Source organism: Rhinatrema bivittatum, chromosome 8, assembly GCF_901001135.1.
Source record: "Rhinatrema bivittatum chromosome 8, aRhiBiv1.1, whole genome shotgun sequence".
In the NCBI taxonomy this organism is placed as follows: Eukaryota; Metazoa; Chordata; class Amphibia; order Gymnophiona; family Rhinatrematidae; genus Rhinatrema; species Rhinatrema bivittatum.
In genome coordinates, this window is record NC_042622.1 from 90265412 (window position 1) to 90278773 (window position 13362).

Sequence of the window (13362 nt, forward strand, 5' to 3'; positions counted from 1 at the left end):
CTACCACGCACAGCGCCTGAATCATAGACAAGCGAGATGGTCTCTGTTTTTCAACAGTTTCAACTTTGTGCTCAAGTATCTCCCTGGAACTAAGAATATCAGAGCTGACGCTCTATCTCGCTCTTTCCTCTCCGAGGATGTTCCAGAAGAACAGCAACACATCATTGACCCCGAGAAGGTCATATTGGCAGCTACTCACTCTGTACCTGCAGGAAAGACTATCGTACCCAAGCAGTTCAGGAAAAAGTTATTGGCTTGGGCCCATGACTCCAAACTTTCAGGACATCCTGGTCAACGTAGAACCCTGTCTAAGCTTCAAACCTTTTACTGGTGGCCCACCATGAAGGAAGACACATTCTCCTACGTTGCTTCCTGTGCTAACTGCGCTAAACAGAAGACACCACCGGGTCGACCATGGGGTCTACTTCAACCCTTGCCAGTGCCAGAAGAACCATGGACACATATCACCATTGACTTCGTGGTTGATTTGCCAGTTTCTTGAGGAAATAACACCATTTGGGTGACTGTTGATCGGTTTTCAAAGATGGCGTATTTTGTGGCTCTCCCAGGCTTACCCACTGCCATGGAGCTCACCAAGCTATTCATCTCGCATATCTTCCACCTGCATGGCTTGCCTAAGCACATAGTCTCCGATTTGGAGCTCAACTCACAGCAAATTTCTGGGAGGTACTATGTAAGAAGTTCGATATTGCCCTCAACTTTACATCGGCATATCATCCCCAATCCAACGGGCAAACAGAGAGGATGAACAGGACACTCAGGCAATTCATTTGTGCCTACGTGAACACTCGCCAGAATGATTGGAGCGAACTGTTGCCCTGGGCAGAATTTGCCATAAATTCTCATCCAGCAACATCGACTGGATCAACACCATTTGAAGTGGTCTACGGACGACTACCACTGCCACTTCTGTTATCAGTGTCGCCCCCGGCAGCTCAATCTACAGCCAAAGATATCCAACAAATTTGGACTCACACAAAAGAGATGCTTATTAAAGCAGGACTGCGAACAAAGAAAGGATACGACGCTCATCACTGCAAGGCTCCAGACTTCAAGCCTGGTGACAAAGTCTGGCTTTCCACAAAGCATTTAAGACTAAAACTTCCTTCAGGTCCATTTGCTTCTCGCTACGTTGGACCATTCCCCATTCTCTGACGACTGGGCAATCTCACCTACAGTCTGAAGCTACCATTTACTTTAAAGATCCACAATGCATTCCACGTCTCACTATTGAAGCCTTTGATACTTAGTAAGTTTTCCAACAAGATACCTGAAGCTACATCTGTTGATGCTGAGGAAGACATCGAATACAAGGTAGACGCAGTTCTCGATTTGACAGAGTATGGGAATACCTCCTGTCATGGGAAGGGTATGGCCCAGAAGATAACTCTTGGACACCCATGTCCAACATCCTCGATAAAGAGATGCTACAAGACTTTCATCAGCAGCATCCTTAAAAACCAAGACCTGGTAGGAACCAGCGTGGATGCCTGTTGAAAGGGGGTACTGTTGCGTCTGTCAGTCTTCAATGGCTTCGCCCTGCTTGCCTCACCTTAATCTCGGCTTCTCCCGCTTACCTGGGCAAGATGGCTACCACAGCGTCTGCAAGCTGACCTCTTTGGTGTCCCCAGAACGGCTATGGTGCAGCCTCCCACCATTTCTCCTCCCAGGTACCTACTAGGGTGCATGAGCACGCACACGCGCACCCCATGTCTTTATACAACCCTTGGCGCGAACCTCGAGGGCATTCCCTCATGCTGACGTCATGCCATCCGGGTATATCAGCCTCATTGATTTGCTAGCTCCTCGAGTTAGCAAAGTCTCGAATCCATTCCTATCTACGCTACTCTGCCTCTTCCGTGCTGCCGCTGGAAGCTTTCTCTCAGCCCTTTGGGGTATCAACTAACTTGGGTACCCGCTCCTCGGGGGCCCTTTGCTTTATTTCAGGTGCCTTTCATGGAACAGGTACTCGCTCCTCGAGGGCCTGCTCTCCCTGCCTCGGTGCCTGTACCTTCATCTACTTATCTGGTGGAATCGCATACCAACAGCTATTCGCAGTGAGTACTCTAACCTCTCAGTCTGTCTCACCCACAGTATCTCCTCTCTGGGAGACCTGTTGAGGAACCTCCTGACATCATCGTGGAGAGAAGGGCTCCCTCTGCCGAAGTCCCTGGCACTGCAACTACAGACTACCTCACTACTGTCACCTGGTGGCTACCATCTAGCTGTTTAATAAAAGAACATTTTCCTGTTTTGTGTAGCACAGGTGTAGCCCAGTGCTGTGGCTCCTCACGGGGATCCTCCCAGTGGGCGTTGTCACCTCCACAGCACCCAAGGATCCACCAAAACACACATAATCACAACAGGTGGAAGCCGCAGTTGGTTTCTAGGAAGGCTGGTCTGATGGTCACAGAAGGCCAGAAGAGTGTGTCCGAGTGAAGTGCAAGGGTCAGAGCCAGAGTATTAGTCCAAGGATGGTCAGCCAAAGCAGAAGTCAATACCAGAGTCAGTCTGAGCATAGTCGAGGCTAGCAAGGGTCAGTTCCAGGCAGCAGGCAGAGAATGGTCAGGCAGGCAGAGGTCAGTACCAGAGGTCAGTCCGAGAGGTGCTACCTGAGGAGGATACAGGAACAGGAGACGCTGGAACAGGATGAGGCAAACTAGTACACCAACGGTGTTGACCCAATTGCCAAGGCAGATATCAGGAGACTGAGCCCTGCCTTATATACAGGGCTCTGGTGATGTCATCTGAATGTGCCTCCCTCGGGTCTCCCGCGCATGTCCCTTTAAAAGAATGGACGTCGGCTGCGCGTGTGCCTAGGGGTGGGGCCGAGACGACCGAAGACGCGGACCCCCCCTTTCGGGAACTCCGCTGTGAGGCCTGCAGGGATGAAGATGCTGAGGGAGGCCGTGGTGAGTGATGGGGAGGCTGGGGGTTAGCGGCAGCAGTCAGGCCCACGCTTGTGGAGGGCAATGCCAGGTGAGCAGGCCCGGTCGCAGTACCCATGCGGCCGGAACGCACAACACAAGGTGCCAGCACATTCCTATCTGACAGACAGGTTGTGCAGGCTCCTTCCTCCGGCCCCCCTCCACTCCAGTCCATCCCGCTAAAATGTAGAATATAACAGGATCAAGATTACATGAAAATGGTGTGAACCAAACATGATCAATTTTTGCAGCAACCTCAGATTGAGAATAAGATGGGCTGCGACATCAAATGCTGACATATAATAAACAATAAACCTAAAAATAGAGGTCAACAACAGAATGTAGGCACTCCATAACGTTAAGACCACCAGAATTTAATGAGCAGTAGAGAGAAAGCATCAGAAATATCCAACACAGAGCAGCTTGACGCATCAGGTGGCTTCTGCCTGATCCAAAGATGTTAGAAATGCAGTGCTTCCTCCTTCTTGATCAGTGCAAACGGTATCCCCCGTTTGTGCAGCTCAGAGCACACTGGCGACATTTCTTTTCTTTGCGCTGTGATCGCGGCTGAAAAATCATTAAACAACAGAATCCGGTGACCCTGAAAGTCAGTTTTGGGATTTTGACAGTATGCTCGCAGTAACTGTACTTTCTGAGACCAATTCAATATTCAGGCCATCACCACTCGCGGCCTGCTTTTTGACTCCCTCAGTGGGCCCATGCGGTGGATACGCTTGCAGCGTAGATGCTGGTCCTCAGCCAGCGCCAGGATTATTTTGTCAGGGAGCCAATTTTTTATGAAATCATAAAGTTCCTTTTCTGGTAAGGGATTCTGGCAGCCCTATGATTTTAACATTATTGCGCCTATTCCGGTTCTCTTGGTCTTCCAGCCATTCTAGTAAGGAAGTCTGCTGTTGAGTAAAGCTTGTACTTGCCTCTTTGAAGCTGCCAGCCTAGCGTCCTGATCCATGGAATTCTTTATTTGGTCCACAGAGGCTTGAATTTTTTTTAACCGCTCATCCAGGGCTGCTGAAACGCTATTTGAGATCTGCAGGAGCGCTTCCTCCAAAACAAGCGCAAGTAGTTTAGCGCCATCAGGCGCGGTCGCCATCTTAGAAGTTCTGTTTCGTCTCTCTGCATTGCAGCGTGTGCTCCGATGGCGCATATCACGCTGCCCCGGCTTCGGGGCATCTCAAAACGCCTCAAATGGACAACTCCAGCAAGCTCCTAGACCACGGCTCCGTGCGAGGCTTTAGAGGACTCGGTTAGCGATGAATGCCGATTGATTTAAGGAGGGGGGCCACGGAGCTATACTCTCAGGCTTCCGATCACCCTGTCGTCATAATCGGAAGTCCCCTCTCTTCTTCCTCCTTGATGCCCATGGAGTGGACAGGAATTCTCCTACTTGCCCATGTGGCTGATGCCCCACTGCCTTTCTGCCTGTGCAGGCCCAGGTGATTTCCTCTTTTGGGGTTCATACAGGTACTTCCCTACTGCACCCAGAGTTTTCCAGTGTTAGCCTGGAGCTCTGGCTCAAATCCTGAGAGCTCTCAGGTATGGGCTCAAGTGGGTGTAGTGGGTATACTTTAATTTCCTTTGGTTTGCAGGGGCTTTTTCTTTCTGCTGCTTTACTTCTAAAATGTATTTCACTTGTAAGTAAGCATAAAAATGTTGATTTTGAAGATTGAAATATTTCCTTGATTGATCAAAATCATCCATTTTTCATAACCCATTTGAACAGAATGTTTCAAAATGACATCAGTGATTCTCAAACCTGTCCTGGGTTTCCAGGATATCCACAATAATTATGCATGGGTTAAATTTGCAGCAGTACAGATTTTGGAATTGCTGACATACATGATATAGTGGTATCTTCACTGTCTAACCCAATCAGTGTTAAGCCTTAAAGTATGCACATTTATAGCATTCTTCTTTTTAAGGGACCACATGGATCCAGGAGATTGTAGATCTGATCAGGCATGATGCAAACCTGGAGAAATGCCAGCGAGCACCCATCTTTGAGAGGATTCCCTTTATTGAACTGCTGTACTGTATGCCTCCAGGTACTTCATTCTTAAGTTAAACCAGACTGCTCCTCAGTGTGGCTTCTTTTCCCTACATAACCAGTGGGCCCAGTGCAGATTCTTTGCACTGCCAGATATCTGGCTCTTGTAGAAGGAGTCTGAGTGTGTTGCAGAGATAAGATGCTTAATACTGAAAAGGTAAATTTATAAACCCAAACAATATAACATGAAAAAATTATGAATTCAAAAAGAGACCTGTTATATGGATGTCAATAATCTGAGTGTACCTTCATACGATGCTGTAAAAAAATACGGCTATCGTGACTGTGAAGCCTATATGTAGGCTTTAAAAATCATTAGGTACCCCAGTGTTGGAATGCAAACTTTTGTAGTGCTCACTGTCCACTGTGCAATTGTTGCTGAAATGATCACGTGGATACTGTTGCAATATTCACTTATCTCAAAATTGTAGTCGGTCTTGCCTCAGCCGACATCCTGATGTTTCGGAGGCTAGCTCCTTCTTCAAGGGCTGGATATGCGCAAGAGAGACCGGTATTCCAGTGAAACATTAGATGTTGTGACAGTGAATTTGATTACTGTGCCAGCAATGTTCAACTTGTTAGGTTTGTTTAGCGGTCTGTGAAGCTCCGTGAAAAACAAGCGGCTGCTCCCACGACTCTGTGCTGGCGCGGAGCTTCACAGACCGCTAAACAAACCTAACAAGTTGAACATTGCTGGCACAGTAATCAAATTCACTGTCACAACATCTAATGTTTCACTGGAATACCGGTCTCTCTTGCGCATATCCAGCCCTTGAAGAAGGAGCTAGCCTCCGAAACATCAGGATGTCGGCTGAGGCAAGACCGACTACAATTTTGAGATAAGTGAATATTGCAACAGTATCCACGTGATCATTTCAGCAACAATTGCACAGTGGACAGTGAGCACTACAAAAGTTTGCATTCCAACACTGGGGTACCTAATGATTTTTAAAGCCTACATATAGGCTTCACAGTCACGATAGCCGTATTTTTTTACAGCATCGTATGAAGGTACACTCAGATTATTGACATCCATAATACTGAAAAGGAGCATTCCCTTTCAGACTTCTGAACTGTTTGAGAATAGCTTTGAGAGTTTGTTTGGGATGGGATAAATGGGGACAAACTCTTGGCTTCCCACTGCTGCTAATGCTTATATCTTAGGCTATAGAGAGAATGTGACTTTTTCCAGGTGATTGCCATTCTGTGACTCTTTGAAAGTTTAATCCTGAAATAAAAATGAACTGTTCTGTACTACTGATTGAGCTCACTGGTCTACTGCTGGCAGTTCTGGTAGCCTGGAAACGGGAGGCATTGAAACAAAAGCTGATCTGCTCTGATTTCTACGAGATTCCTGCACTGCAGTTACTACCATGGTCACCCCCCAGTCCCGCATTTTACTTTGCAGATGCAGAAACGGTGAATGCTATGCCTTCTCCCAGGTTCTTAAAAACCCACCTGCCTTATGAATTGATTCCACCATCATTCTGGGAACATGACTGCAAGGTAGGGAAACAAACCTCATCTCCCCCCACCCCCCCCCCCCCAAACAAAGAGGCCTATATTTGTGATGTGAGTGAGTATTTTACTTCAGAAATGGTGTGGGCGAAGAAATATGTGACCTTGAGGCAGTGATGCTCTATACTTCCAAGAAGAGCACCACAAGGAGGAGTTTGGTCTGAAAGCTGGTGATGCTCAGAGTGCCTGCAGCATGCAAGGCCAGGTTTAGGCATGGGCTAAACAGGCAACTGCCTAGAGTGCCAAATTCTCAAGGCACCCAAAAACTGGGATGACTTCTACTGTTCTCTGATTTTCAGGGGCGAAATCACCCCTCGGTCTCTCTCTCTCTCTCTCTCTCTCTATATATGTATGTGCCCAGCTTATTCCTTTAAAATACATTAAAGAAACAAAAAAAGTAATCTAAAAACCAATGAAAAAGCTCTTTAAAACCCAGCTTTGACCTCTATGTGTAGAGGTGTTGTGATCGGTCCCTAATATTTAAGCATTTCTTCCACTTGCTATGTGGTTGCTAGTTCAGCTCCCCTTTCCTTTTCATTGTTGTACCTGACACACAGGGATGTGCAAGAGAAATGGTTTCATGTCATTTCTGGCCTGGTTTCATTTCCCCCCCCCCCCCCCTTTTTTTTTTGTTTCTTTCCTTTTTATTTTGTTTGGTTTTAATGCATGCTATTTTATAACAGCATGAACTAAAAGCCTGGGCTCACCAGACTAGTTGACATTCCCCGCTGTCCCCTGCAGTCTTCCCCAGACTGCCCCCTTCCTATACCTTACAGGGCAACCTCCCTCCAGACTTAGCAATCCAAGTCATACCTAACCCAGCGGTGCCATTTCTGATAATGATGCAGGCCATTTGCTGTACAACAAAATGGGGCCACAGTTTGTTTTTTTTGTACTTGACAGGCAGCAGTACCAAATGAAACAAAAAATCCAAGCAAACAACATTTAGTTCACTTTACATTTCATTTTTTAAACAAACAAAAGATAAAAAAACTGCAGGACCCAATAAACTAAACCAGGAAGTGTCACTGACATTTCCTATTTAATGTGAAACGATGGCACATCCCTATGGCAAAAGTGAAACTGATGGTGACACCAGAGAAAAGATAGCCAAGGTAGTGTGCCAGAATGCATAAAATTCACTAATTTACTTATTTCTTTTCCATCTTAGGTGATCTATGTGGCAAGGAATGCCAAAGATACGGCTACTTCCTGCTATCATTTTGACCATATAGCTAAACTTCACCCAGAGCCAGGATCGTGGGACCAGTATCTCCAAAGATTTATGAATGGAGATGGTGAGACACAGAGATTTAAGTAGTCATCTAGGCCCCCTCAGTATCAGTCTTTCAAACTATAGCAGCATTAAAAGAGAACAGAATAATATGGAGCCAAAACATACTTAAAAGCATTGAGGATAGTGCGAGTTTCTCTGTCACTTGAGGAGATGCAGCTCAAAGGCTAAATCAAACTGATTTAGAGCAGATTTGGCTCCATGTTTTTATAACCCTAACATAAATGCATGTGGGGTGGCCAGATGTTCGGTTAACAACTTCACTAGTTTTGGTGGCTATCTGGATTATTATTGTGAAGTGGGTCTGGGTGCTGGACCAAGTACAGAACTTGTTAAGATTCAATCAAAGAGGAAGATGGCAAGGCCTGGAACAGCCTACCAGTGGAAGTGATGGAGGCCAGCACTGTTAGAGAATGTAAACAAGCTTGGGATAGTAAGAGAGGGTAGAAGTAGGAACAGGTTAGAGAGGCTGAATAAAAGAAAAGTGGGAACTGGGGCAAATGTTAGTTTGAGTATGGGAATTGATATGCTCATCTGCACAAAGTGGTAGAAAACCAGAGAGGATGACAAATGAGCAGACTGAGTGGGTCAATTGGTGTTTCTCTGCTGTCATGCACTGTTGCTATGATGCAGTGTGCTGATTGGTAGCAGGATGGGGTATGCCACTGAACACTATCCACTATAATATATGGTTCTATTGGGCAGGGCACACTGGTCACCACAATTACACCACTGGGCATTCATATTAATCCTTGTTTCTGCTCTTCTCTTTAGTTGGCTGGGGCGCCTGGTATGATCATGTTAAAGGATTTTGGGAGCATAAAGATAAACACAACATGCTGTATTTGTTTTTTGAAGATATGAAGAAGGTAGGTCTGCAGCACGTCTAGGGGAACAGGTCAAGGGGACAGGGGAGTTTTCTATGACTTAGTTACTCATTGAAATTACATCCTAAGAGAAAGTATGACACACTACAGCAAGTTAAAAAGCTCCGGTGAAAACCTTTAGTCAGTTTTAGCAGGGATGGCACAGAACGGCACAGCACACATAAGGCTGTAATCTCACCTGTAAGAATGGTAACGGCAAATAAATTAAACTCCATCTTCCTGTTCTACAAAAGCAAACTGCAGCATGAACAACCAATCAAATATGTGTGCAGATCAGTGACGAGCAAGAGCATTCAAATCTCATCCTTGGGCTCCAGGACAGCCAAAAGATGTGAATTAAACCCAGAGTATGCCAATAATAAATAAATAGAGCCCCTGAACATTCGTGGGCATGCCGCTGGAAATCAGAGCTGGCTGCAGTCCTTGAAGCTTGACATCACTCTTCCAGAACACAGCTGGGCACATATACCACACTATCAATAAAATATACATTCACAAGAAATCAAATACAATAAATGTTCTGTTTTATTCTATGATCGGATTCCTGACACTCAGGCCAATACAGTACAGTGCGCTCCGGCGGAGCAAACCGTTAACCCGCGTTTGGCTAGCTTTACCCCTTATTCAGTAAAGGGTAATAGCGCGTTGAAATCGCACGTCCAAACCCCCGAAACTAATAGCGCCCACAACATGAAAATGCATGTTGATGGCCCTATTAGGTTTTCCCGTGCGATTCACTAAGTAAAATGTGCAGCCAAGCCGCACATTTTACTTTCAAAAATTAGTGCCTACCCAAAGGTAGGCGTTAATTTCTGCCAGCACCGGAAAAGTGTACAGAAAAGCAATAAAAACTGCTTTTCTGTACACCCTCCGACTTAATATCATGGCGATATTAAATCAGAGGTCCCAAAGTAAAAAAATAATTTAAATTAAAAAAAAAAAAATTAAATCGGCCCGTGGCTCGCGGGTTGAAAACCGGACGCTCAATTTTGCCGGCGTTCGGTTTCCGAATCTGTGGCTGTCATCGGGTTTGAGAACTAACGCCGGCAAAATTGAGCGTTGGCTGTCAAACTCGCTGACAGCCGCCACTCCTGTCAAAAAAGAGGCACTAGGGATGTGCTAGTGTCCCTAGCGCCTCTTTTTACCACAGGGGCCTCATTTAAATACTGAATCGTGCGCACAGGAGAGTGGCCTGTGCGTGTGCTGGGAGAGTGCCCGCCCTCCCGCAACTTTTACTGAATTGGCCTGACTGTGAGGGAATTAAATTGTATGCGACTTGCTGCACTCCATCTAATTGCTTTGCTGGTAGTAGCTGGCAGTTAGAAAAGGACAAAAAGGAAGAGTCTGAGCATAGTTTGAATGACTTTCTTAAGGTCACACATTAAGTAATGGAGATGGAATTAGAACCTGGGTCTTCACAGTTCTCTGTGCTTTCACCATTAGGTTCTAACTGCTAGCCCTAAAATATAAATTGTACTAGGAAGCATATCCTTCCTTTCTGGCTTGACCTGTGCAAGCAGTACACTGTACCACTCCCGTGAAACTTCCTCTTCTGTCACTTGCTATTTCTAGAACCCTGACTTGGAAATTCGAAAGGTGATGCAGTTCCTGGGGAAGGACCTGCCTGATGCCACTGTAGAGAAAATTGCTTACCACAGCTCCTTCAATCAAATGAAAAATAATCCCATGGCCAATTACTCCACCTTCCCAAAGGAAATAGTGGACCAGTCGAAGCAGTCCTTTATGAGGAAAGGTATGAGATCACTGCACTTGAATTCAGGGTTTGTGGTTGATCACCGTTCCCCCCATCTCTAAAACTGGGAGCATAGGGTAGCAGTGGCTAGAAAGCCCTCTTTTTAGCACGACTATCTCCCTATCATATACTTTGCATCTTTTTAAGGTCAAGTTGGAGACTGGAAAAATCTATTTACTGAGATACAGAATGAGCTGTTTGAAGAAGATTATCGCAGGAAAATGAGTCAGACTACCTTGAAATTCCACTCTTCCAATTAATGCATGTCCTGAAATAAAACTTACTGCACTGTTTGTTAGTCTAGTTAACATACAGATTGCAATCAGCACTGCGCTGTGTTAATAAAATGAAATCAGCACTACACAGAACCCTCTCCTGATATTTTGTGTTCATGAAGCCAATTTTGTCTGAAGCCCTTTAATTATTACAAGTTATTAACAATAAAGCATATGGGGGGAGGGGGGGGGACGGAGTGTAGTTCCTTCAGGCTTGTGACTTAATTTTCTCAGTGTTGCTTATTGACTCTGTAGATGTTTTGCACAAGGCATAAAGGCCTCCATCTACTTGCCTTAGTCGTCCTCTTCTCAACAATTTCTAGTTTTCCACACAAGAGGCCTCTCTGATGGTTCCTAATGCTGGCCCCTGTATCTCAGACTCACTACTCCACCCTTGGACACAGGAGGGTGCATGTGGGCCAGTGGGCATACCTGTGGTGGTCTACTTCACACACCATTACACACTTTGCTCTAATGGTGATGAGAAGCAAGGAAAATTTACTTGGAAGGAATTATATTAAGACTGAAGTAATAAACTCTGTTGTAGCCTGAACCTTAACTGCAAGCAATCACTGTCAGCGTCTGACAAGGTAAGGCAGCAAGGCCTGTTTACATAAGTAGGCCCAGGTTTGATTGATGGATCAGAGGGGTTCTTTCTGAGATATGTTCATCCATACAGCACAAAGAACTGGCTTTGGCAACAGAAGCACAAAAGTATTTCCTTGAGAGCTAATATGTAAAGATGGCTTCTTGTGAGAAAAAAAATCAATTGCTCATTAGGAAAAGGCATATTTGGTGCAGATAAGGTGCTAAAAATGACCAAATGCCTTACTGGCTTCTAAGATTCGCACTTTACCATATATAATTAAGATTCTGGCCTCCAACAGAGGATAATCTTGGCCTCAGATTGTGCATCTGATAAATCTACTACATCTGCCTCTTCTCATTCTATTTTGTCCTACTGCCTCTGGGAATTGAACCTGAATCCTTGCTTCACAGGCGAGCCTGAGAGAAGGCAGCATGAAGATCTCCCAGGGTCCAGATTCTGACGGTTGTCTTTCAGTGATACAGTGCAGACCATTATGGTTTAAGGCATTCACAGAGTACTTGTCCTGGCTCCTTTTTCTAGTCTTTCACTAAATTGTATAAAATCTTACGCAGGTGATCAGTCTGAAAAGTTCCCACTGAGCTCTGAAGCCAGTGCTCTCCACTCTGTATCCTCAAGGAGTCTTTCAGTGTCCCTGCAAACAGTTCTGTGCCTTTTCTTTTGTTGTTCTGGCTTTTCTTCTAGAGTGGCACCACCTGCATCACAGGTAAGAGGTTGCTGCACAGAGCCCATACCTACAAGTCACAGGCTCAGGTATGAGATGGTGCCTGAAAGTATTTCAACACTAAAAACTGAGACAGGATCTACAAATGAACACATCAAAAGAAGGGAAGTGATTTTTCATGTCTGGAAATGGATGAGCTTTATTTTATTTTAAAATTCCGACTTTACTCTGTTTTTGTAAAACATAATATAGTTAATTATTTAAGAACATATTAGTTAGAATTAGGGCATTGTATTTTTTTTCCTTAACTTTACTTTTTTCATTTACTTTTGTGTTTTTATTTTATTTTATTTAATTAGATGTTTTTATTTTTATTTTATCTGACATTATTCTAATATCTGTAAACCGTTTTGGTCAAAATATTATTTGTGAAAGATGGTATAGAAATCTTTTAAAATAAATAAATAAATAAATAAATAAATAAATAAATGAAAAGGCCAGAATGACAACTACTGGCTTTGCCAGAGAGCTATCCAGTGCTGCTGTTCTCTTCTGCCCATGGCTACTAGTGCTACCATATCTGCCCCTCAGGAAAGAATTTAACAGGGAGAAATTTGATAGCCCACATAATCAATTGGCTGACTGATAACAGATATGAAGCTCTATAAAAGCTTGATGGGATGGAAGGAATACATAGAACAGTTAATTACCCTTTCTTATAGTACTAGGATTAGAGGATACTCCATGAAGCCAATAGGTAGCACTTTTAAAACAAATCGGAAAAGGAGAAATTACTGCTTACCTGATAATTTCCTTTCCTTTAGTGAGAGGTAGGTTAATCCCAACGAGTGGGTTATAAACCTCTGCCAGCAGATGGAGACCAAGTAAAAGCTGACATCAAGACTATATAGTCCCGCCTCAACATCAGCCCGCCATTATTCTCTGGAAAAGCCAAACTGTGGCCAAACCTGATTAAAGTTGAACATTATTAGCAACAGGCCATCATTTGTGTTTCTCAACTGAGCTCAGCCAAAAGAAGGAACATATCTAAGGGCTAGAGAATCCACCTATCAGTTATCAAGAAAGAGCAGGAATCATACTCTGTATCACTCACCCTAAGAAGGCTAATCACTAAAGGAAAGGAAATTATCATGTAAGTTGAAATTTCTCCTTCTTTAGCGTTTGGGTAGATCAAACCCAACGAGTAGGATGTTGTTACGCGTCCCGTCCACGATAGGCCCGCATCCGGGCCTTCTCACCCCGAGAACTCAGGGCCAGTCTCAGATCACCTTCGCTCGTGGTGGCGAGCAGCCACATCCGCCCTTGAGCGCCGGCAGCCTCCTCTGCCGCT

General features: G+C 44.8%; 1 protein-coding gene across 3 annotated transcripts in view; it reads left to right on the forward strand.

Moving 5' to 3' along the window:
* LOC115096485 (sulfotransferase 1 family member D1-like) overlaps positions 1-10833 on the forward strand; it is a 48869-nt gene extending 38036 nt beyond the window's left edge. For all 3 annotated transcript variants that reach the window (XM_029611160.1, XM_029611157.1, XM_029611158.1), the window contains exons 3-8: positions 4889-5011; positions 6422-6519; positions 7703-7829; positions 8600-8694; positions 10285-10465; positions 10613-10833. In XM_029611160.1, coding sequence (XP_029467020.1) covers positions 4889-5011; positions 6422-6519; positions 7703-7829; positions 8600-8694; positions 10285-10465; positions 10613-10725 — 737 coding nt within the window. In that variant the 3' untranslated portion in view covers positions 10726-10833. The remainder of the gene's footprint in view (positions 1-4888; positions 5012-6421; positions 6520-7702; positions 7830-8599; positions 8695-10284; positions 10466-10612) is intronic.
* Positions 10834-13362: the final 2529 nt, after the last annotated feature.